Genomic DNA, 27,010 nt, shown 5'->3' on the forward strand with positions numbered 1-27,010 from the left:
GAGTTCAACTCAAGTCTGTGATCCAGACCACAACTGTGGGCACACCAGGCAATCTTCCTGGGTCTCAGTTCCCCACCCAGAAAACACACTTATCACTTTAGGCTGAAGTTTCTTGCTATATATACAAATATACCACACACAGAACAAGGCGCTCCTTGATCTGATTCTTAGTTTTTACTGAAGAGTAATTAATAGTCATAACTTCTATATTACAGTTTGTTTCTCTTTTACAGAGCACATCATGGGGGATGTGAAACTGGTTACATCTACTCGAGTCTCCAAAACCTCCCTGACACTCAGCCCCCCCGTCCCTGCAGAAGCACCAGCATTTACTCTTCCTCCTCGGAATATCCGAGTGCCGCTGGGAGCCACCGCAAGATTTGAGGGGAAGGTAAGAAGCAGTGATGATGGAGGGCTTCTCCATTTGGTTTTGTACTTTCCTGAAGCTGCCTAGTAGGCAGCAAAAACAGTGAAGTTGAGCCTGTAACACAGGACCTTTACTGAAGAACACGCTGTTGTTTACCCTTCTGAGGAGAAAGGAGCATTACAGGTCTGTGTTTGAGTAAACAAGGCTGTTGCAAAACTGGACTATGTGCTATGTATAACCCAGTTGAGCATTCCAGGTACTGGAATATACCAGTATCAGTGGAAATCTGCTTCAAAAGCTGTCTCTGATCAGAAAGTCTGTACTCTTCTAATGCATATCCATCTCCCTGTATCCCAAATCTGCCTGTTAACAAAGCTTTAATGGGCAACACTTGTCTAGCCCTGCTGCAAAAAACTCTTCCTACTAGGTTACAGATTCCTAGCTTGAGAGTTGTGACACATTTGTACCTGCACTACCCACCATAGAAGTTGCTAATCTGAAAGCAAAATTTTCAGAGGAAAGATTGATTTGTTCAAGACAACTTGGTAAATCAGAGGTTTTAAAAGCATGTGTAGTGGGGTGAGGAATCCAGCTTCCCCTTGTGCTTAGGACATTGAATTGTACTTGGTAGCATCCATATTTATTTTGTGCTTCAATCCAGGTATGATCTCTTCCTTGGTCAGCTAACATCCTTTAATATAAATCTTTTTCCTAGAGCCAGCAGTTTTCCCTTTCAGCTTGCTTCCATCCGTGTCAGGCTCTGATTGCATGCTGACAGCTATACCATCAAACTGACAGCGTTTTCAATCTTTGAAGTGGTGGGACTTGTCTGACAGAGGCAGGAAACAGCAACTTTACTGTAACAAAAGCAAGGGCCAGAAGGAATTTGGGAAATTCATAACTTCTGAAACTAACTAAAACAGAGGGTCAGTAGAGGGCATCTGATATTGATCTTATTTGTTTATGCAAGAGAAGGCCAGGAACTGGGATTTTTCAACAGGAACTGGGTAGAAAAACAAATTTTGGAGTATATAAACTTTAAGTGCAAAACTAAAACACAATAATAGAGTTTTGATTTGACTTTTTGAAGAAAAGTTGGCATTTTCCATAGAAAGCAGACAATTTCACTGAAAATGTTTAATCCAATGAACAGGGTTTTTTAATCAAACTATTAGAAAGATGTTTAAAATTGGCTTACTTTTGTTGTGTTTTGGGTTTTTTTTTTTAAGGCACCAGTCAAAAACCACCTCTGTGTAGGACATTGGCCAATCCCAGTGAGCATTCCATCTCTCACTGGTTTTCTCTTTCACCCTTTCCTCTCATTACTTTGCTGTGCTTTGTTGCAGGCACAGTGGCAACGTGTTGCCACTCTGAGCATGTGATACCTATGCACAAGATATTCAAACTCTGACGGATTCTTCCAGCACTGCAGCTGGCAATAGCAGTATAGTGAAATCAAAGGTGAAAGATTTGGGTTTACATTTCTCAAGTTTCCTAATTAAAAGCTTATGTGGGATATTTCCATTTTTTAGTGCACTCTACAGACTTTTTTATTATTAGTCAAATGGAAGCAATCCTAAAGTATAATGACCTATAAGCTAGAATGCCATCACTGCTTTGCAGCTTTTCAGATCTGGTTTTAAAGTGTTACTTTTTTCAGGGATACCTATCCCCATTTTAAAGTCGCTTAGAAAGCTGGAAGGGTAAGGTATGAGGGTGTTTTTTTGTAGCTTGGAAAAAATACTTAAAATTAAAATTAAACTTCCTTGAAGGAATGAAGCTTTGATTGAAGTCCTGGATTGAACCTACTTGATGGAAATCTAAATTCTACTTCTGCCCATTTGATGTATGAGCATGGACGAAACCTTTAAGTTTCCACCCTTGAAACGGGTGATAATATAATACTCACTGCTTGCATGTCATATAGGTGAAATAAACATTTAGCACTCAAAGTGCTTTTTTTAAGTGCCAAAGATGAGGAGCACAGCTCCACTGAAATACACATGAGATTTGCAATTACTTCATGTTAAGTATCCTGCCTTAATGGCTTGGTGAACCAAGATTGCACAATTGCAGCCACTGTCGTTGGCACTTCAGCCTCTTGCTATGCACGGAGTATTGCCTGGGTCTTGTTCAGTGCAGCTTGCTGTCCTGGAGGAGCTTTGTTTTACCTCTTTCAGCTAACACAGGTGAGAAAAAACATGTAACACAGCTGAAAAGGTTAAACCAGTCAATCCATCATTGTGAATCAGTTGCAAATTGCTTGGAATCCACCCTAACTGGAGGCTGAGATATGAACTTGCAGTTTATTTTTTTCCTTCAGAGGGGACAAGCTATTATACTAATTTGAGAGAGTAATGGAGCATAGCATGTTCTCCTTAATTTCTTATGCAAGTAAAATTAGTTCTAAAATCATATTAAAATTGAGTCTGTGTGATCTGTTGCTTAGAATGTAACATGGTTGGAGAGATTGTTTTTAGTTCTGTTGTTTGCAACTAGTAGGTTCAAAGAAGTATTTTGTTTGTGCTCCTAGTCTACTAACAGGCAGGGTGAGGAGGAATACAAGCTTGAAAGGATACTGTCACTTAATAGAGCTCAGGTCATCTAGGTTCATCATCTGCTGGTTAGTATAATGGTGCTGTTTCTGTCACTTTAATGTTCCAGAAGTTCAGAAGGACTGTGAACCAGTTCAGAAGGACAGTCTTAAAAAAGGCAATTTATTAAGATGTAATAGAAGCAGCTACTGAAAACAGGCTATAGATATTATGATGGGTTGTCCCTGATACTTCATCTCGAAGTATAAATATTAAACTAGAGTCAGGCTAAAGAAAAATAAAAAGTTTTTTAAATGGCTAGACAGGAGATTTTCTTCAAAGACTTCTTCTGCAGTGGAATTTATCTTATCAGAAAGAACAAACATTTGGAGAACCCCAGACAGGATATAAATTTGATATTGTGGTGATCCCTGTGCTCTCATTAAATCAGCAAGAAAGAGAAGGCCCTGAAGTCAACTTGTTGCTTTTCTTTCCAGGCAGCATGTAAGTTGTGTGAAATGGCAATTCAAGATGAAGGAGCTTGTTATGTATTGATTGATGTGATGGTCTTCAATTGCACAGTGTGTGAGGTGAACAGCTCAAGGTAGTAATCTCCTGCCTTGTACCAAGGCATTGTAGCTTGCCTGTCAAAGCCTTTAAGATATCGCTGGAATAAAAGAGCAAGGCAGTGTCATGAGGATTTGTTTTAAGCTGTTTGTTTCTCTGAGTAGTCACTAGAATATTTATCAGTGCTTTGCAGTATTAAATTGTGATTTTATATTTTTATCTTTCTGATTCAGCTGAACATAACTTGATTTTGTAATGATCAACTAATGAAGGAGATTCCTTTCTTTGTAGCAAATATCATGGGGGTTTCTGTGGTAAGTGTCACATGAGAGAAAGGGAAATCCTTTTCAGCCACAGCACCTGAATAAGCATCTGTAAATTATCAGGCAAGGTGGTATTTTGATGCTGCTGATAACTTTTGATCAATTCATAATCCAAGCACACTATCATATTCAATTCTTTCAGACTTTGGGTGATCCTAAATTTCACTTTCTGAAACTCTGCAGGATACTTTAATTGTAACACAGAGCACATTATTACGCTGTTTTACAAGGTAATGATTTGGTAATCTTTAGTCATAGTTCAAAATTTAATTTGCTTCAGTCTCCTAAACTCAGCTGTCCTCTTCTATAGTAATGATCCAAAACCTCACAAATTTACTTTGGTTTCTGCAGCGAAATGATGGAGAATCTGAGAACAAAAATTTAGAATCTCTACTATTCTCTAACCACTGAACCAGATTCTTTTGATCTTTTCCTCCCTGTTTTAAGCTTTGAATTCTGAGACAAATAAAATAGCCTGCAGCAGGGTTGTTGCTTTAAAATAAAATGAAGGTAGTTGCCCTAAACAATCATTTTTATTTGATAATGATGTGATCACTGGCCCACACATAATTTTGCTGAACTTAGATAGCAATAGACTCAACTACATCAAAAATACAACATGAATACTTCTGGTCCTTCATTGTAATGTCACTGAGTGTCAAGCAGTAAAAAACAACTCAAAAAACATCAGTTTCCAACAAATCCTCCCCTGTCCAGAGTGATATTAACCTCTGTGCTCGATTGCAGCAAGCAGTTAACCTGCTTTGGCTGCACACATGTAAAATTTTTGAGAGTAATATTGAAGGTCATTAATTTTATGAGCCTAAAAAATATTTGTGCTACAGCTCTGCTGGAAAGGAACAGCCAAATATCACGCTACGGACCACAGACTGATTGCCTAGGGGTCAGGAAAGAATTTTTCTCCTTGGATAAAGCACAGTACAGTTGGCAACATTGCAGTAAGGGTTGTTTTTATGCTTCATGTGAACCATCATATATGGTCAATGGCCAGAACCAAGATATCAAGCTACCAAATCTAATCTGGTATTCTAATCCCAGGGAGCTAGAGTCCATGAACTGACATGTAGCTCATAATCTGAGTAGAAGTTGAGGTGCTTAGTTCAGAGTTTGCTGCCCATTCAGCAGTCACTGTTCCAGCCCCTCAAGGTGAGTGAGCTGGATGGTATATTTTAAGGCAAGACAGCTTAATGTCAAATCCTGCCCCTAGTTAACGTGCTTCCCTTCTATCACCCTGCTGTTGTGACACCCTGTCTCTATCTGTTCAAATCAGTTCAGTCTAGTGATGTGCATCAATTTTCCAACTTCTCAGCTGCTTTTGCTGTTGCTGGTTGCACAGGTATTCTTTGAAACATTGTGCCTGAGAAAATAAATTGGGATTTGGCAATGAGAAACGAGAGGCAGTGGGAAGATAGAGCTGATAGTCATTCTGCCATCTGAGATAGACAGGAGGCCCTTTTATGTGATGTGTTAAAGATACAGTAGGGAAGCATTAAAGAACTATTGAAGGGAAACTGTCCCACAGCATTTGTAAACCCTTTCAACTACAAGCTAATGGAAAAAATGAGATCTAACCAATTTGTTTTACTGTGGCTGCTACACTAATTTTCCATGACAAAACCTGTGTCTTCCTTTTGCTTTGGACTCGAAGCAGCAATGTGTGCTCCATTTCCAAACTGCAGTCAGCAGGCACTCCCAAAATGTGCCTCAATTACATTGCATGTCTAGATTTGAGGTGGCAGGATCTGAAATGAGAAGCCTGTATAATGACAGAGGATGATGATGTGGCACAAAATCCTTTGCTGTTGGCATGAGATCTTTGCTGTTACACAATGTACTGGGCAGCTAACTGCATGACGCTGCCCATGGGTTTGGATCTGCACTCTCTGGAGGGGTGACTGCTCTTAGCCATATGAGGAAGAAGCTCAGGAAAGGTTATGTTTCCATAAAATACAGTTGTCTGAGGGATGTGACTGTGGTGGGACCACTTTTGGTTGTATGTGATGTTACCATCCATGGCAATACTCCTAGAAACCTGATACAAAATACAGTTTTTGGGAGAAAAGAATTGAAAAGTCAGACTGGAGATTTTATTTGAGTTTTCTTTCCATATACCCATGAGCATTCTTTGGAAAAGTGTGGTGCATTCAGAAGTGACTGAAACGTTTTGTATCAGCTGTTGAGGTATAGACAACTGAAATGAAAAAGGAAAATCAACAGAAGTTTGGGAGTTTGGGTGGCTGTGAACAGCTTATTGCATATCCTTTTTCTGTTGGGATTCTCTGCAGCAATTTCTTCTTCCTTGGTGCAGTTGACCTCCCATTATATTCACTTACCATGGTGCTGTTTTCTACCCACTTAAATATTCTTATGAGCAATGCACATATTATTTTATTTGCTTTTTTTCTATAACAGCTCTATATTTGCATATATTAGAAACATTGACTCAAAAAGTTTAAATTAAGACAAAGGCGAAGTGGGAGTGGCTTCTCTGCTGGGAACTGGTTAAAGTGGAACTCAGTCAAAATTGCTTCTGCACAGTTTATCTACACCCAGAATTATTAGAGACACACCCTTTCATTAACTGACACAAGCACCCCTGTGTTGACACCCATTTTACCTGTCTTTTGTATGTCCTTTAGAAAAAAAATCTGCAATTTTCTGCTGCTGAAGAAATTTCTAGGTTTTAGACAGGAGTGTTGGTCTGTGAGCTCCAATACTGTCTGTGTCTCTAACTCACAAATTCTCTTCATACCTGTCACTATGGCCATCACAGTTATACTCAGGACTTTCCAGGTAGCATTATTTAATGCTGTGTAGCGCGTGTGTGCGTGATGATTCTCAAAAGTGCTGGACTTGGTACACTGTCCCATGCAAATGATCTGTGTATGCACGGAGGAAAGAGCCAAGATTTCTGGATGTTTGGCAGCAAAGCTTGGTCAGACCTTTTTGCAAAGTTTCTCCAATCTGCCAGACGTTCAGAAATCCTAGACAATGCTGAATATCCTCAAATTCTACCCAGACACAATTTCTAAGCAGGAAAGAGGCCATGACTGGGGAAGACTGGACACACAGTATCCCTGTGCTCAGATGCCATTTCTCAGGGTTATTTTTTTTTTTTTGTATAACCAAACTTCTTTTCACCTACCCCCAAAATGTGAAAGAAATGTGCTATTTGCCACTATCACATTTATTATTCTGTTTGCTTTCTATTTCCTTTCCCATGTTAATTGCTTATCTATAACCACTTGCAGACAGGAATTCTTTGCTGCTCTAGATGCTTGGTTGATTTGATACCAACTACTCTAAAGGAGTATCAAAAAACAATTAAAAAACCCCACAGCAACTAATGTACATATGGAAATCTCCTATTATTTTGTGTCCTGTCTACCCAAACCAGCATTGCTTTAGCTGAAGCCAGACCATGCATTTGTAGTGCTCTTACTACTTTTTCTTTCTTTGTTTGTTTTCTTTAACCTGTTTCCAATTATTTTGGACTTTGACATAGAAGGAATTAAATCACATGGGGAACCTGACAGTAGCATTCTGCATCTACCTGCTCCAAGTTTGTGTTGGGAGAACCAAAACCTCATTGACTCTGAAAAGTTTATTGTAGGTATCTATTCTGTAATCACCCCCTACTGTAATCTATCATCGTAAAGTGTGGCTTTGTGTTAGCTAAAGAAGGCAAGTGTGTTTGTTTAAGGATTTATTGATAGAGATATCCCTAGGGTTGATTTGAAGAAAATTTACTGCATTAGTAGGGATTTCTTGTCTTGCTGTAGCCCTTATTTCTATTTAAGAGGAGAAAAAAAATCTTAAATTATGTATTGAGGAATTTGCAAAGGAAATTGTGATATAAAATATTCATATTGTGGTGTAAGGGAGGTTCAGTCTTTTACAAATGTAATGATGGGATAAATACAGTGACTAATCATAAAGGCCACCATTTAGAGGTGGGAAGATAAAAATGCCTGGAAAAGGAATACAAGAAAACTAGCAGTTTCCCAAGAAAGGAATGTTCAGAGATTGAGTCTGTGTAAGTCAGGGTAGAAGCAATCAGTATAGTTCTTATTTTTCTTGTCCCATGATGGTTAATCATGAATCTCTCCAATTTCAACATGGTCTTATTAGATTCTTCAATACTGTTTTTAATTTGAAAAAACATCATCGTCTTTTCCAGGCTATTCTTCCTTGCTCCTGCAGGCCAGTGGGGAAGTCCTTGTGGTCAGTCCCACTGGCAATAAAACTGATCAGGTAGCATTGTGTTTTCCTATTAAAATAGATGTTCTTAGTGGTACAGGAAACATGACTGCAACTTATGATGTTTTAAATGTGCTTTTTGGGGAATTGTACCTTAGGCTCCATTCACAGTCATAATAGGCTTAAAGTTTAAAAACCACCTGGTAACTGGAACAGTGAGAGCAGTTAACTTTCTTTTCCTTGTGCTGCAACAGCCTATAGTGACGTGAGAGGGATGAAACTATTTTTGTTGTGAGTTGCTTCCCACCTCCCAGAAATATGCCCCTTGCTAGAAAAAGTTTTAAAATTACTTCTTCTAGCTGACTTAAAAGGTAGGATGGAATACATAGATATGCATTTGGATAACTAGCAATGTATTCACCCTTTCCCTTTACAAGCAAGGTTTAAACTACTCCAGCACCTTGCTTTCATCTGGCTGATGAAACCACAAAGGTCAGGGAAGGGTTCAGTGCTGTATGTAACCAGGAGATACATAAAATAGAAAAGTATGTGTTTGACTGACTATAAATGTCAAACTCCTGAGAGTTTAACCAAAATTACACCAAATTGACACCAAATCACACTTTTAGGTATAATTCTGCTTTTCCCCTATAGGAAAATAAAGTCACTAATAGACAGCAAGCATGATGCATCCAGAATCTTTGCAGAAGGCCACATGTGGAGATGGTTTATAATCAAAACACATCATTACTCACTGTGGTTTTTCTCAGTCCACACTCACTCCAGCACCTAGACTCCCAAGATAAAAATTTCTGCTTTTGACATGTTACTTGGCTCTGTTCACTCACAGATACAGTATGAAGTTTGGAAACCTACCGGGCAAAACCAGACAAACATGCCTTTTTTACGTGTAACATCTGGGCTCTCTAGCATATAAATGCATGCTGAACAGAAAATAACCTTGCTGTGAATCATGCACAGTTTGACCCATTCATGAAGGAGAGAAACCAGTCTGTCTGACAGGGAGCTGCCCCCTATGGGAAAGTGAGCTGGGAGCTGAGGATGAGCTGTGCACAGGCTGTGCCATCACCACTGGGCCATGCTTCCACCAGCTCTGAGCACAGGAGGCAGTGCCATGTGCCTACTACAGGGCCCAGATGTGATGAGTAATGAATGACATTCAGGGCACAACCAGAGGATACAGTACAGTCAGGAGCAAAAGGAGGCAAGGACAGATTGTCCTTTCATAGGCACTCAGTCCAGTGTTTAATGTGTTACTGGAGGTTAGTGAATCTCTAACAGGTTCCTGACACATATTTCTATGCCTAAGCTGCCAGAGTTCATTGTTTAGTGTCTGGGAACAAACCTGCCTTCATTATGGTTTTTAAATCAAAAGTCATCACAGTTCATAGTTCAGCATCACATGTGAAACCACTTCTCTGTCCTTATCTTATATGGAGCAAATAACCTTTGGAAGAGGAGAGAAGTTGATATGCTGGCATAGTGCTCTATGAGTGAGATACTGCTACTCCTACTGTTGTCAGGGGTTATGTGTCTGCCTGTACTAGTAGGAGCCAGAAAATCAAGGCTTTATACTGACTGGTCATCCCTGTCATGAGTAGTGTATACGGGCCTTGAATTGTCTGCCTAAACAGGATTAATTTATTCTTCTAGGAAACGTGATGGACAGGTTATTGGTTGGGAATTAAGTCATGTTTGTTGACTCACAAGTTAGTAACCTGGTCTCTAGGCTAACCTTCCTACGTTAAAGATGTGTGGTAGTGAGATTCTAATGATGATCTAAGCTCTTATGCCTTTCTCTGTCATAGGAGTTTAAGGAATATGCACCATTCTGCATGAGACTGAAAACCTGAAAATGTTCCTTTTTCAAAAGAGAAATCTCTTTCTAGACTTTCTGGGGATCAAGATAGCTTTGTTATCTGTAAATCAGTGCAGTGTTGTAAACATACAGCCCAACAGAACAAAGCAGTACTTGCCTTCTGTAAATACTGTGGCTAGAACTGGTGCAAATTCCCAGTCAGCTTTGCATGCTTTTATTGCCTATAAAGAGGCCTTTGTAATCCATGTGCAGAATGAGGTGAAATGAAAAAATACATTTTTACCTTTCTTTCTGAATTTTTCTTGCTTTTCTGCACCTTTCCAAAATAATACAGTAAATGTTACTCTATGGATTATACTATTTATTAGAAATGCAACAGCTGAGCTTACTAAATAGTAATTAAAAGTCATACTGTATGCCAGTGGGTAATGTATGCAAGAACTTTTCATTTAAAGATGACAATAAGCCACACGTGTAGCCCAAAGAAAATGGAGAAGCAAAGACTGACAAATTAAATAATTCTGCTCATGGTTACTTGGCTCTTGGCAACAGAATATTGAGTTTATTTCATCCAGCTCTGTGCTCTCTCAACTCTCATGTTGAATCAGTTAGAATGGCAATTTTCCTCTAGCTGCACAGTAATGTCAAATTGTAAGTGTGCGGCTTGAGAAGCTGCCATTCTTTCTGTGTGCCCTATAATACACAAGCAAGCCTATAGTTATGCTGCATCTTATTTAAAGTGTTTTTACACAGCCTAGAATATTGGTGTAAGGCACACTACTTTTGTTAAAGCTTTGTAAAAGCATGCACACCCCCCCCAAGCAGTATCTGGTATGTCATATCTGTAATCTGACCACAACTAATTAAATTTTTTTCTGTTCTAGTAAAACTCTGGAACAAGAGTTTAATATCCTTAATCTTCATTCTTTTATCTGTATAAATCCTGGTGTCCCTTTATAAAAGAATATCTCAGCAGCTCCTCTCTATGAGGAGGCAAATATGAAAATTGCAAAATGAAGTTATCTTAAAAGCCAGGGTGACAAAATCTTGGAAATACAGGTTAAAGAACTATGGCAAATGGTATTGATTTTTGCTTATTTCATGGTACCGTTTAAAAAGCCTCGTTCAACTAGAGTCCTAGTGTATATTTGCTGATAGTGTATGCTCTCTGATGACCTTCCTAACTACAATGAGAGAGGAAATTATCATTATTACCGTCCTTGACATCTGTGTGGAGTACTTAGGCACGGTGAAATTTATTGCTTTGTGGCAAATCACACAGCAGTACATGCCTGGATTAAGAATTGAACTGCTGTCTCCCAGAAGTTCAATCTTCATCTAGTATCTTAGACCTGAACCTATCCTTAGTGGAGTTAAATAGCTTCTGATTTTGGAAGAGAAAGTTGATGTTTGCAATAGGTGCAAATATCACCAGGATCTAGGTGACAGGTTTTGGATTAAGAGCATCACTTAATGAAAACACAGTACCAGAACTAGATCCTTGGTGCCTTGACACAAAAGCTAGTTTGCTTGCCTGTTGGGATATGCTAATGGACAGAAGAGTAGACAAAGATTTGCCTGCTTGGGAGACTATTACACGCTCATAGGTTTAATGGAAACCATTATGTTGGATTTTTTCAGATCTCTCAATAGGAAGGCCAGCAACTGCAGTTAAGGGAAGCTCTATTGAAAGCATATGCAGAGTAAGCACTTTTTCAACAATCTAAACAAATGTAGCTATTTTTGAGTGCACGTGTGTGTTGCTCTTACCAAGATCACAGCAATTTTAGTTTTGAGAGAAAGCATTGGAAAGAAGATGCAAGCCCACAAAATTTCTCTTGAACTCAGCATGTCTATAAATATTTATTCTGAACTGTTGAACTAGACATTCATAGCCACATCAATTTATACTTAGTATTTCAGTTAGTGCTTTGAGAGTTTTTTTTTCTTTTAAACAGTTGTTGCTCAGCCCTTGATTTTTATTTTTATTTTAAACACAGCAGTTTGTATATTGTACTGTATGAGTTATCTCTGCTGAGCTGTTATTAAAAAGTATATGTTTAAAGACTGGAAAGTTTATAGGTTTTACATATTACCAGATAAAAATCTCACTGATGGTTGCTAATGAGTTGCTGATGTTTTGCAGTAGGTTTATGGCTGGAAATCCTACTTATGGAATGCATGGCAGTAAGTAGCACAGAGAGGAATATACAATACAACGAGAAATACTAAATGTTTAGGCTGTCTTATGTATTCATATCCTCACAATCCAACGTTGCATTTTATATCTCTTTGTGATCATGTCAGTTCTACTTTTTAATGAAATTTAAAACCAGTGTCATGTCGTGTCCAGTGTGCTTCCCCAGCCCTACCCAGTCGCGTTAACAATGAAGCAGCACACGTAACTGAGGAGCATTTCTATAACCTGTCCAGAGCACTGCCTTTGCCAGCAGCATTCGCCACTATCAGCAGACAGTCTTTAAATGAACGTACAACTGTGCAGTCAACTCAGCAACAAAACACAGTGTTAGCAGTTTCTGTGGCCACTGCCAGACTCCTAAATTGCAGGAAAAAAATCTTGTCTGGTGGAAAACAGATAAAGTACGAGCATGTTCATTCAGAGCAAAGAGTATTTCTTACCACCTTACACTCCAGGTCTGGATTGTTGCCCTTAATTATGGATTTCATAGCTTCAAGCATATTTTCCAGTAACTGGGTGTTTTGGGCACAGACAGTACATATTTTCTTTTTTATTCATTTTCAACCATAGGTCATGCATACTGTGTGTGCTTATAGAGCACACTGTCTCTATATAGAGATTCCTTGCCTGTTGATACTGAAGTCCTAGGAACAGCATCCCCAGGCTAGGAGACTCTGAAGCTGCTTTGTAGGAGCTATGCTGTGGACAGAGAAGATTGGCTCACTAGTATTTGATGATGTGTAAAAAAGTTAACATCCTATGAAGACAGAAACTTCACATCAGTAAGGGGAAAAAAATAATCTTTCAGTCTTCCAAAAATAATATGCAATTGAAAAATTAGTTTTTTGCAAGTGTTATTACAATGAATAATGATTATTCTCTTGAGAAAGACAAGAAACTGTGTGGATTATCATCTTTAAAATGTGACTGCCAATTCAAATCCCAAATATTATTGTTATGAAGAGATCCTTGCTCTGAAAATAATTAATGCTTGGTTAGTTATACTTTTCTTTGTGGAATCAGCAGAGTTTTTTGAGCTCATGATGTCCCAGTCTCCAGCTCAGTGTGATCAGTTGTGAGAGAAAATGGCCATTTATAATGTTCCTTCTAAATTGGGACCTACACGTATTTTGCTAATTGCAAAGTGGAATGTTGGTATTCATTTCATCCTATACATAGCAGGGGGCTTCCTAGTGCTTTAAACCTGTGTTTAAACCCATGCTTGGTCTAAACAATCCCTATCCACTTCTCTGTGTCATTTCTGAATTAAGAATTCACAACTGTAAGTAAAAAATCTCTCTCAGGTGTTAAAAGTTAAGCTTTTTGTGGTAGGAAGAGGGGAGATAGTTTCCAAAAAAACCTGTTTTTCTTATGTTGAACTGCTTTATGTTTCAGCATTTCTTCTAGGGCTGCCAAATAAAATTTATGAACAAAAGTAGTGGCAAACACAGTAAATCAGGCTGTCCTGTTGAAGTGGAAATGAATGAACTGCTCCAGTTCTGACAGCTCCCACTACATAGTGAAACTGCGGTCCCAACCCTTCCTTTCTGTCGCAAAGATTGCTGCTGCTCTGAAATGAACACTGGTCCTATCAGGAAACGTGTGGCATGTTCCTAATTCAGTGCTATGTACTTAAAGCAGCTCCTTTATTTTGAAATATTTCATAGACATCTTGATGCAGAATCACCAAAGATGGGGAGGAAGGGAAGGATGGGGAAAGAAAGCACATTTTAGGGGCTCTCTGGGACATGTGGAACAATTAGCACAGGCTATTTCCATTCAGCAGCCGCAGTTGTTTTCCTTTGAACTCATTTGCATTCTTAGTGCATAATCCTAAATGACCTATATCCACACACACAGATCAGCTATTTCTTTATATTTTTGTCATTTTAGGCTATTCAAACTATTTAGCACCTCATAAAATGTAACACTTTTTAAAAGGCCTTGACATCAGTTGGATAGAAAGCTTCCTCTCTCCAGCTTGCCTTTTTTTTTTCTTTAAGGTGAGACTGAAACAGAAAATTCTCATTAAAACTGTCAAGAGTTTCACCCAAGAGAGGGCTGCAAAGTTTATCTTCCCTGTTTTCCTGAGAGCTCTTGTGCGTGGCTTTGCCTTTGAAATCTTTTTGGCCCATTCTAGAGAACTGTGTATTGAAGTGACTGAGAGCTGACAGAGTCACATCTTACGTTGCTCACATTCTCCTATGGTGGCGAGTTAACATTCTCTGACTTGTAACACTATTTTTCAAGCTTCTTATTTTGCTGCCAAGACTCTGGACCTATTCTGTCTGCACTCTCTTTACTGTTACTCAATACAGTGCACTTTAATACATGTATACAAACACATTCATATGTTGATGGCTTCAGTCATTATTCAGGCTAAGAGCAGCAGCTTTCCTCCTGTGCTGCAAGTTCAGTTCAGTCTTTGCGTTGATGCCTGCAGTAGCAAATTGTTGGCTTATTTGATCTAATATTCCTAAACCTAGAAAGCTGATTTTCTTTTATTGTGAATTTGGCAAAATCTCTGCATGTCTCCAAGTCTCAGATCTTAGCTATGAAGTCAGAGTAACACTTTTCCACCTGACAGCTACCTATTTTGGAACTGAAATTGTCTTCAGTTTGTACGTAACTCAGTGTCCTGCATGCTGTGGCTCCTTTGACAAAGTGTCAGAATTTCACCCTTTTGCAGACATTTTGTCATCTTTGTGTGCTTATTCATAAAAGTGTGCAGCAACTGCAGGGCACGAGGGAACCAGGAGAGCATCTGGGTGTCGGTGGGGGAAACAGCCTCAGCTTTCTCTAAAATATTGTCCAAGATTTATGGCATTCATTGTCTTTTGAATTGCTAAGCTAGACAAATGCTTTTAAGAAGGGAAAAAATGGACTATAATTAAATATGAATATAGACTAAAGATGGACTGACATGCAGTCTATTTATATAATCCCATCTTAAGTCCAGAAAACTTGTATTTACAGAAAATAAAGGTTCAGGTGAGGTATATGGGTGGTTTGCATAAAACTCCTCATGCATTTGATGACTACAGGTCAGCTGGCTACAGTGTGGGGAAGTAAAAAGGCAGATGTTGCTGCCAGTAGAATGATTTATTTAAGACCCATCAGAAAGCCACTGCCACTGTGAGACTGCAACACCTGTGTAGAAATGCCTCTACTACAGAGGTCTACAACCTCTGATCCACTTGCCAGTTGACATTGTAGCTACAGAGAAATATGTTTTTCTATGCAGTGTGTTCCCCTCCTGTCCACCGTACTGGGAAGGGTAGGGTTCGCCTTGATAGCGTTCTGTACTTCATCTGAATGACACTGCAGGTTCTTTTGGGGATGTCTGAAGACTCCTATAACCATGTTACTTTAAATGCAATAGATTTAAACTTATTCTTTAAAAAACATCTAATTTAGGGAAAGCACCTATGAATGTGATTAGTTCCAAAAGACATAGGTAGGGTTTAGGCATTTTTCTTAAGAACTGCATTAATTAGGGCTGGTGTTTGAACCTAGAAATTAATAAATTCAAAGCATCTTGACCCACTGCTGCTCTGAAATTCTACTTGAGTCCTTCAGAAATAATTTAGGACAGATGGACTTGTTGATATTATGGTACCTGGGAAAGCAGTGTTTTATTCAAACAGCTGTATGCTGGTGACTGAGCTCAAAGCCAATACTCCATGCACCTCTGGGAACTCTTCACACTGAATTTTACACAAAAAATATGATTAAATATAGGAGATTGAGGAAGAAATGATCTGCAGCTGCTGTCTGCTTTTCAGTTAGCAGACCATGTCTTCCATGGGTAGGTCATAAATTCTTCCCTGCTGGGAGTACCATAAATGCTGATTCCCCTAAACAGTTGTGGTAGTATGTGTAGAGTTGAGTACTTTGCAATCTGCAGAAAGGGGTTGAATAGTGAGATAACAGAATTTTCAGATCATGAAAAACTACTAGAAAGAGTTAAAATATGTGGTGTACCATCTGCAAAAGGCTCTCATTCTGTTTAGTGCCTGGATTATAAACCATCAAATGCCATTTGGCACTGATGAGTACAAAGTAGAAAAATCAGATATGCTTAAATCAAATTTTATTAGTTATTGCTATTCAAAAGACAGATCTTGCCATGAACAGCTCTCTGAATAATCAGATCAAGATGAGAAAAATAGCAAGCTGTTAAAAATAAATGGACAGAAAAAAGACCCAAATAATCTCCTGTGTCAATCTAGAAATCTGTGGGTTCCCACACTTTGGATGCCAGATCAGATCTCAGAACTAGATCAGGCTAGAACAGAGTCAGAAAATCTGACGAGGATCATTGGAGGTATTCCATGGCTCCTAGTACAAGCACAGATTAAGACAGTAGCTCTTCAGTTTAAACAATACAAGCATAAGAGGATTTGGAAAAGGTTTATCTTATCATGAATGACATGGAAGTGAATAAAGAATGTTTATTTGCTATTTTCCAAAAATATAAAAAATAGGAGGCCACAGTGAATTGTCAAATAAGGTTAGGAGAGGGCCTTGCACTCAGTCTGTGAGGCCCTCCTAAGACCACTTTAACAATCTACTAAAGTAGTGAGTGCCTTTACTCAGGTTTTTATGCTCCAGAGTGTAACTTCTGTTCTTTAAATTCCACTGTATGCTTAAAGTAAATCTCATTTTGTGACCATCTCATAACTTGACATTTTCAGATAGAAAAACCAAACCAGCCTTATTTGTATCATTTCTGTAAAGCTTCACAGAAATGCAGGGTCCAAAGTGTTATTACAAAGCAGCTTGCTGTCAATCACAAATTCTCCAGTGGACTACAATTTTGAGCACCTTTCTTGTTTGTAGCAGCTTTTGCCTATGACAGCTAAAGTGGCTGCGTTTGTGTGTACATGTTTCTTGTGTTTTAAGATGGAAGTTTTCTTCTTGGATGCCTGAATTTCTACTTACACAACCAGGAATTGTGGAGTGCGCTTAGTAGTTCACTAAGACCCGGTTACTTACGTTTCTTCTAGATTGTCTAAGTAGCATATGCTACTATGATCGAATAATTCCACACTTTCAAGGTCAAATGGACTTTTTTCCAAGCTCCTGCAGAAACCCCTGCACACTGTGAGACAGGAAAGTGAAATTCCGTAAAAGGATCTCTTGTGTGAAAATTTACAGAATCCTTTACCTCTTTACTTTCCCCCAGCTTCTGCCTCACCTGCATTTTTTTAATTGTGCCCTGTGATCACATCCAGAGTCCATAGTCTGAACTGGGTCCATGTAGGTTTATGATGTTGTGAGGGTTTTAGTGGACTTGCAAAACATCCATATCCCCATAGCTGGGTACAGCAGTCAAAACGAGCCAGAAGTGCTGAGCACTCACTATTAAGTTTTCAGTCAGTGAAAAGTATACATTACTCTGTCTTTTGGGTGTCCTACCCTTGTATTGAATTTTATGAATTGCATCTCCAGGTGATCCTGCCATATCTCTCATCAGGACAAGCAGAACAATAGTATATCTTGCTGTCTTTCTATGTTAACACTGTGGCAAATGATCATTCTTCTCAAGACTAAACAAACCTGAGATTTCCTTCCCTCATGATGTTAACATTAGCAATATCAAGGAATTAAATTCACCCAAAGTTTTCTTTTCATTGCCACAAATGAGACTCCAGCAAAATGCATGTGGTTTGAACCTTCTGCAGGTGAATCCTTCAGAAGCAGTTCAAGATAATTATGTATGGTCTGATGTTGCTTACAGACAGAATGCAGTGATTGCCAGGGATGGGTGCCTAAAGAATGGATTTGTAGCATTTGATGATGCCTTGCAGATGTTGGAGTCTACTTTCTACTATTGATTATTTTATTTTAAATTGTTGCTGATTTTGATTGCTGTTTTGGGTTTGGTTTGTGGTTTTTTTGCAAGACAGCTGTCTGTTTGAAAGCCTCTGTTGTAATTTTTCTCTCCTTGCTCCACATTATTTCGGAGAAGAAAAAGATAACTGTTCATACCAGTTATGAAGACATATGTCTTCAAAGGTGTGTTCCAGTTAAGCCTACACACAAAGAACACATAAATGAGGACTATGTGCATGTGGAACAAGAAACCTAAACATAAGATCTAGTGTACCAGAGTTCTGCACTTAAACAAAAACATACCCAGGGTTTACAGAAAGACCGTTATGTTTTTTCTTGTATGAGCAATAGGTAGTGCTTTGAAGGGAGCTATGTTTAGTCCCAGTATATAATCCATTTAAATGAGGCAATGGTAGAGTCTAGACTGCTCCATAGAAGACTAGATTATTTGCTCTGTTTGCGAGGTCATAGCTAAGTCTCCAAATATTTAACATTTTCATCTTTAACCCTGCCAGACAAGTTCTCCATTTTAGAAGCAAGCTTTTAAAATGGATAAACTATTCTTGAGATATGGTTTGTGTGTGTTTAAAGTCTCAGAAGGAGCTTAACAATGTATCATGTCCTCTTTCCTTTATCAAGTACATCTGCTGTTCATTTGTTAAAGCAAACTGTAGTTGAAGCCTGACAGAAGCTTTGTTATAAGACTTGCAAAAGAGGTGCACTGGCCAGAACAATGTTTCCCACCTGCACTAACCAAAACTTTTCAATTACAGTTAAAGTTTGCCACCTATTAGGTGGGGTTGTATTCATGATGCTCATGTTGTAGTCTCCACAGTTTTGTAGTACTTTTTTCCTAAGACTGACATAAAGAATTGACATCAATATGAACTATTACAATAAGAAATGTTGGAGGTTTTTTTGTTAGGGAGCACAGCTGTGTCCACATGGACAGAGCATGTATTATGGCATATCCAGTTCTTAGCATCCTCTGTTAAGTTTGCTCTGAAGTACTTCATTCCCCTCACAAGTCTTTTGATCAAGGTCCAGATCCAAAAAATCTTGGCACTTGATTCAAGGAAGATAGAGGACACTGGCCAGAGTCAGATGACTATGGGAAACACCTCTTTTTTTGTAGGACCTAGGATGAGCCACATCCACAGAACAGCTGGTACTGTCTGGATTGAATCTCTTGGGGCTGCTTGAGAGCCTTCAACTGTATGACCTTCAGATGAGCCCATCTAATACATAACTTGCAATGAAGTGAATAATACTCCATTTTTGCTGATACCTAGACATTGGAAGAAGAGGCACACTATACAGTCTCTACCACATTTCAAGTGTAAGTGCTATACATTGTTTTTTCCTCTGTCTTCACGTCTTTGAATAGAATTACACTTACAAAATTTGTCATGATACTTAATTGCATTTCTTCTGCTTAATACACTCTGATGGATTAATACTCAAAGCTTTGCAAAAGATGCAAGCAATTTATGCCTGGAGACTAATGAGTATTTGCTAGGCCAAGTCCCTTCACTTTTTCTTTTTGTGTCATGCTTTTGTTTGCAGGCAGCAGAATAAAGTTCAGAGTTTGTCAGATACTCTGAATAGCTTTCCACATCTCCCTTGATGTCTCCTCCTGATGTGACTTCTAATGATCTCAAAGCCTACACTTTCTAACTCAGTGGTAACACCTGGCATAAGTGGGGCTGTCCTCTTTTTATCTCATTGCCATTTCTGATGTCTGAGATGTAGTTCCTGGTAATGACTGGTTTCTGTTTGAAGGTGGGCGTGGAACATGCCACACTGGCATTCCTTAAAGTTAAGATAGGCAGGCAGCCAAATAAACAAAACACCTGCTTTTCTAGAAGAGGTCACTGCTGTCAGACATAATCCACCAACTCACTGTCCATTTTCTCTTAAAAGTCTGTTGCTTGTCCTGTCTATTATGGATGTGGGAAACCGTTTCTCCTCTTCTGCTTTGCAGGTACCTTCATGCATTAGAAAACACTTCTCTTTACTGCCAGTCTTCTTGTAAGACTTATTACCCAGATTATGAAAACTTTGTTTTCATGGCTTTTTAATGGTTCCAGACAAGATAGTCTAGTTATAAATGTGCCAGCTACACTACTGACTGTCAGATTTTAAAATAAATTATTTCTCTGTGTTGCAATGAGTGACACAGGCTGACATAGCTCTGAAAATCCTAAGACAAGTGGCAAAGTCCATTTTTGCATTACTCTTTATCAGTGCAGATGTTAATTAAAACAACCAAACCTTCCATACATCTTCTCTAAGAAGTATACTCTGCATTTATCCATCTCAAATATAAATGGGCAGTTATGATACTAAGTTCTCGCTGATAACCAGGTGTCAAAAAGCAGTGTCACTTAGCTGCAGGAGCAGCAAGCCTGCTTATTTTAGGATGTTAAATATTATCTAGTATACCCTGTTATTGTTTAACAGCCTACAAAGGGCTCAAAAAGCAGCAAGGCGTGCAGGTTGGGTTGAGAGCTACATTTTAAATAGTGTGTGAAGTATAAAAAGTTAAATAGAGAATACTTCTGTCTTTCAAGGGTAAATTCAAAGTCAGTTTTCTTTAGATGGATTGAACCACCCAAATACAACTGTTTTTTTTTTTTTTAATGCAATGATTGACTACTTTACATACATAGGTCTTAATTCTGTGGAATCCAAGGCAAAGGTAGTCTACAGAAATAGCAGCCCAACTGTATGTTATGTACTGACAAAATCTGGATGCTTTATAATTCTGTCTTCATGGGAGCAGGATTGTCTCTTGAGAGGAATTTTAGTCACTAGTGGAATTCATATTGTAGCATATGAAATTATCTCTATAAGGGAAGTTATTTTGAACAGCAACTTCATAATAGTTATATCATTTCCAATCTTAGTACAACTTCTGACATGCATGTGTATATATGATGTACTTTGGGAGGATTTTGCAAACTAAGACATCCTTTTGATAGCTGTTTTCTTCCTGATCTCATTGCTTGCGTGTTTATATGACCTTGAGCAGCAACCTGGGACAGTTTATCTAGTCCTGAACATCAAACACTGAACACCTCAGCCAGTATTATGAATGTAAAAGAAGAATAGGTCATGTACTGTTTGCCAACGTTTCTGAGAGTCTTAAGGTGTTTCTGTCAAAACCTGCAACCCTCAGTAGCAGTACTCACCCCAACAGTGTGTCACAGTCCCTCACGCTTTGGTTTATTGTCACTTATGGCTGTTTCTTTTAGGGTGCTCTGGGTTTGTGTTCATTGTTAACCTCACTGGAACCAGTAGCAGTTGTTACAAAGCAGGGTATGACTTTGAGGTTAAAAGCATGGGCTGAAAGAGTGAATCTCATTGTCCTAAACTGCTGCTGCAACTGTGACATATTTAAGTAGGCAAGCTTTTTTTTTTCCTAAATCAGTATATATAAACAGCTCTTTTATGGAGCATAGACATAGGGATGAGTTTTAGAAAATCTTTACTTCTTTCAAAGAAGAAAATGGGTTACTGAATGACCTTTTGTTTGTGACAATGGGGACTAGTTTGTATCAGCACAATTTTTAACACTACAATTCTTCAGTGTACAGCTTCTTCAATAGCCTTGTTGTGGTTTTTCTCATTTGTTTTCTTTGGGAAGCTAGCACCATCCCTTTTCAGTAGCATTCTCTACAGACCTAGATGCAGAACTGAGTCTTAACTCTGGAAGATTCACCAGCAACAGGTTCACTCTCAGTTCTTTCCACTTGCTGTGTTGATGCATGGAGCAGAAGGCCTGTTTTACCTTAGCAGACTTTTCCAGGAAGACTCTGACGGGTCCAGACAAAAACTCAGATCTCATGTTTGCACTAACACAATGGTCATTTGCTGCTTGCTGTCGATTTTCCACTTGTTAGTGTTGTAGAGCAGGTAAAGAAAAGCTGTAGCCTCTCTGGGACTGGCAATACTCACACAGGCCAAGCTGTAAATAAAGGTTACAGCCTTCTGCTGCTGGGCATTAAGTAAGCAGATAAATTTCTCTTTGCTGTGGATTTATTCAAGACAGATGTTTTTAGTGAGCTCTGGAAAGGTTAGAGGGGAATATAAAACCTGCTGCAGTTCTGGAATTGATCCATTAGGATCAAAACCTAGTAACCAGTGATTCGTTTAAGGGTCCCTGACACTTTTATGGCAAGACTATGTATTTCAGAGAGGGCTGGCTCAGTTTGAAACACATTCCAAACCCAAACCTGAAATAAATCTTTGCAACAGAGCAATTCTGTAAACTTCTGCTTTCCCATCATTTCATTTTTGACAAAAAAATGAAACAAAAAAAATAAAGAGAATGACTCAACTTTTTAAAGGAAATGGCATGCTGATTGCCTGTGTTTGCAATTTTCTGCATGGTGTTTCTTCAGTGGAGAGGTGTGGATAAGCAAAATGATACAGACATAGCAAGCATAAAATAAATACACATGGAAGAGATGGAAAAATGCTTAATGGAGGCTCAGCCATGCAGTAGTGGAAGGACATCTCTAATGGCCTACTAGACCTTGAGGGGTCAGGTAAAAATGCCTTGTATGTTCCAACAGGGACTTAAGAATATGATAAAACAAGAAGAAAAAATGAAGGAAGGTGTTTCCTCTAGTTTCAACAATTGTTCCTGGGGATCAATAATGGAAGGTTTATGCTTGGGGGCTTTGAGGCTGGGTTGAACAATACATAGAAGTAAACACCAGAAGGAATGATTGTGAACTGGAAAAAATAGTCACTATGGTAGATGATATGTAATTGATGACTTCTATTCACAGGCCAAAATCTCAGAAGCTGTAAACAGATGCGGCTAGACTAATGTTAGTAAAGAGGTGGTGATGTAATGCACTGGAAAGGTGGTTCTTTCTTCACACCAATTCAAGTATTATTCTGTCATTTTACTGCATTGTATTGCTTGAAATAGCAGTTTCAAAGCCATTTTGCATCAAATATTTTCAATTCAAGGAAAACAATGTCTAGTGAAGCAAAATTGAGAAGAAACTCCATTCTAATATACTCTCTGGCTTTGGGTAAATTACTTAATCTCTCTTTCTTAATCTAAAATTAAAAGATAGGTAGGAGGGTATTGACAATTTAATAGTAAGGAACAGTTCTTTGGTACAACTCATGTCCTGTACCAGTTAGCGCACTATCAACGAACAAGAGTTATGGTACTGTAAGCTCTCATTGATGCTTCAAAACTCCCTTTTCCTGAAAATGAAATATTGCTAGGAGCCTGGCCTCTGAGTGAGTACATTAAACCAAAATGCTGGAGTAGGATTAGGGTGCACGGAGCTGCTGTTTTTTAGAAGGCACAGTAAAGAAAAGGCATGGCTTCAAAGAGCTTTAGAAAGATGCTGTGGTATTTCTAATCAGCAGTTAACTGCCCATTGTGCAGAATCCCACAATGTAGTCTTCAAAGAACATGGCTCTTACTTAGGTAAAGATAGAATTAGAAAGAACTTGAGAAGTTTGTACCAGAAGTGGAAAGTTTCTCCAGCTTATTCAGCATATTCCTACTCTTGGCAAACATTAATGTCCTCTATGTATATATTGAGTAAGTAGTGGCAGGAAGAAGGAGTCACCATATCATTGGCAAAATTAATTTGTCTGAAGTGATACACAAAGAATTAAAGGAGAGAGAAAAATTTGACAGCTGTAGGTTAAGCTCCAACAGATGAGAAACCCAGCTGGAGTGAGGTGGGGCTGGATTGAAAATGAAAGGTTTTGAAAGAAGAGAACCTAAGAATGGGTAAGGTTGGTTGGCTGAAGATTGTAATTTGGAAAGTAAGTGCTGTGCAGTCTGAAGAAAACAGAGCTGAAACTGAGAGGAGAATGGTGGGAGAAATTTGCTTCAGGCACAACCAAGCCTTCAAATCAAAGCAGATCATCAATACTTTGCCCACCTGGAGGCTGAAGGGACTTCCTGTTCACCTGCCAAGGTTTGATAACGTAGTTCCAAATGCAACATTGCTCCTTCCCCACCGAGCACACACAGCCACAACTATTACTCATCCCAGCTCATCTTGTTCCACTCAGTTACATCATAACGTGCAGGCAAAGGATCAAAGAGTCAAAAGACGGAGAGCCAACAGAGTGGGGAGAATAGGAAAGAAGGGGGGTACTGTAATCAGGAGTTACGATGGCCAGGGAAGCGTGCTAACAGTTAACACATACTAAAGTGACCTTCAAAAAGGGTGTCTCTCATAAAGCAGAGGAGCAACTTTTGCCTGAGGAGTTAATTCTTTGGTGGAAACTCATGTGTGCCAGCTTTTTCCATTTTTATGAAAGACACAGATCCTCAGCAGGTTTCAACAGCTCAGTTGAAATCAATTAACTCTGTTACATGGAGAATCTGCCTGACAATCTGAAAGTGTTATTAATGCCCTAGGAGGCAAGACTATATTAATATGTTTATTATTTAATCAGCACAAGACTGCTTCATCTTGTTGGAAATGCTTCTTTGAGCTACCACAAAGCTCTTTAAGTTGAGCAGTGTGTTTGTGTGAATGCCTAGGTCTTTATAGTCCCTTTACCACCATAAGATGAGAATAACCCTTAATGAAACTTTCTCAAATTACAACTCCTTATCTTCTGCTTTTAAACAACAAGACAAAAAAAAAAAGGTATGTGCCTGCATTTCTTGTCTGCATATTGTCAAGAGCTATGGCTCCATACAGATTTACAATATAAACCTAATCCTTGGCAACCTTTCCATCTAGACACCTTGCAATCTTCCATTCTTGAAGATATAGTAAAACTACTGCTCTTGTCTCTAAATGAAGGAGACCCAGGAGTCAGGACCCTTTGTTGGCACCATCACTATGTTTCTGCAGGTAACCCATTCTAGTGCGAAATTTTTTGGTGTAGGTGTCTGTCTGCCTGACTAGTCTTATGATTTTAAATAGTTTGACTTATCCAAGAGTTTTTGAATTTCATTATGGTCTGCCATTTGGCTTGCAAAGAGCATGTGTTTAACAGCTCTCATGTTAAGAACTTTCCTCTGCATTGCTAAATGTCCAACATTTCTTCCTAATACTATCATCTGTTACGTTTGCCTTATTTCTCCACTCTCACTTCTTTCCAGGTCAGAGGCTACCCCGAGCCTCAGATCACATGGTACAGAAATGGGCATCCTATCCCAGAGGGAGACCATTACATTGTGGACCGCAGCATTCGGGGGATATTCAGCTTGGTAATCAAAGGTGTACAGGAAGGTGATGGTGGTAAATACACGTGTGAGGCTGCAAATGATGGTGGGGTTCGTCAAGTGACCGTGGAACTGACAGTGGAAGGTAAAGGATACTTACACTGTTGTTGTGATGATTATGGAGTTTCATTATGTGAACAAGCTATGTTAAAATGCCTGGTTAAAATCACACCTTTACACATATCCTTTCTCACTGGTGCAAGAGTAAGTGTCACTAATTCATTCCAGAGTTAAAGTCATTTTGCAGGGAACGACATGTCTATAGCCAGCTAAAATGTATGTTTGGTTTCAGATGCGAATGACGATGCCCATTTAACAAAAGACCTTACTTTAAAGGCTTTGCTATAACCTTTGTCATTTTCATGGAAGACACCATTCAGGACAGAAACAGAGGCCTAGAAAGTTAGCATTTTCTCTCAGGCAGTAACAACTGATAGGCACACTGAGGCAAAGGGCTTCTGGAGATCTCCATGTATGCTTTTATTTGCAAAGCCAAACTCCTGGTTGTAATTGCACACTTAATGTCATGTGGGAAACAGCTAAGATCAAACCCAGGAATTTTTAAGAGAACATCTGCATATTAGAGTTGCAAACTGCCAAATTTAAGATGTAAAAATTGACACAAATTTGGGGAAGATGGAAATCAATTGACTGCTCTTCTCTTTGCAATTTGGTTATGTCAGAGATCTGTTAAATATCAAAGCTCATCAGGACACAACTTTGTGTCAAATTCTTGAAGCAGAGAAAAAATCCACAGCAGTTGTCAAACAATCAGCATTTGGGTCTATTCAGAGTCAGAATCTGTAACAGAGATCCTCAGAGCACATACTGAAATATGGATAACCTGGCATGATTGTGACTGAATTCTGTTGTAAAAATGATGCCAAATCTTTTTTTACGCTGCTTTTAAGTTGTGATAACTTCTATGACGACAAGTTGCACGGAGGTGGAGGATTTTTTAAAGCTGTTTTTATAACAGTTTTTCTGGTTTGGGCTTTGCTGCAGTTTAAAAGCAGTTTCATGGCAGCACCCCATGACTGAATTTCTCAGAGTTTAAAAATGACATCGTCTGTACTCCAAAAATCCCTCTGTGCATCAGGACAGCAAAGCACTGCTCTCTCCTGTTCTCAGCAAAGATACCTCTGTGGGGCTGACAGCTCCTGAAAAAACTGACTAGCTGAAGCACAACCTAGCCTTCCCACACTGCTCGGCTGTCCCGTCTGACAGTCATGTAGGTTCTGTAAGTCTCCAGAGCAGGTATTGTTGGCACCGCCGTCAGCGCTGAGTGTTGCGTGCGGCCGCCCCGCACGGCCGCAGGTCAGTGCTGCCAGCAGCGCTGCGTGCAGTAGATGGCGCTGAGCTCACACGGCTGGGTGCGCATCTCCCCATCACCAGCAAGCGGGAGAACTGTTGTGCTTCAGAGAGTAATTGAACAGGCAAGGTGGTCTGGGGTAGCGTGGGGCTTGAATCAAACCAAGTAAGACTTCTTTCAGAGTCTAAAAACGCTCTTTCTTTTTTTTTTTTTAACCTATCTTAATTTGAATTGGCACTGCACTGTAGAAATCAGGCACAGTATATAATTCACTTGATTAAAAACCATTTTTGTATTAATATTCTTGCTACTGAGGCTGGGGTTAGATGGCAATTCTGCTAAAACCTGTTTCTGAAATTTGAGAGCCCAGCTTTGGACCACAGGTGACATAATCTTGGAGTGCAGGTGTTGCATTCCTCCTTCATGTTTGAAACCTGGAGAAATACATATTTTACATAGTCTTTAGTATATGTAATTCCCAGTGGTCTTGACAAAACATCTGTCTTTTTGTTCTGTGCTTGCAGGAAACACCCTGAAGAAATATAGCCTGCCATCCAGTGCCAAAACCCCTGGGTAA

The 27,010-nt window shown here is 39.1% G+C and overlaps 1 protein-coding gene across 1 annotated transcript in view; it reads left to right on the forward strand.

Moving 5' to 3' along the window:
• The first annotated feature begins 233 nt into the window (after positions 1–233).
• The window catches only part of MYLK (myosin light chain kinase), a 143,350-nt gene continuing 116,573 nt past the window's right edge, over positions 234–27,010 (forward strand). Inside the window, exons 1-3 of the mRNA XM_084265231.1 lie at positions 234–391; positions 24,999–25,206; positions 26,958–27,006. Coding sequence (XP_084121357.1) covers positions 242–391; positions 24,999–25,206; positions 26,958–27,006 — 407 coding nt within the window. The 5' untranslated portion in view covers positions 234–241. The remainder of the gene's footprint in view (positions 392–24,998; positions 25,207–26,957; positions 27,007–27,010) is intronic.

The sequence above is a fragment of the Gallinula chloropus genome, assembly GCF_964237585.1.
Source record: "Gallinula chloropus genome assembly, chromosome: 5".
Taxonomy (NCBI): domain Eukaryota; kingdom Metazoa; phylum Chordata; class Aves; order Gruiformes; family Rallidae; genus Gallinula; species Gallinula chloropus.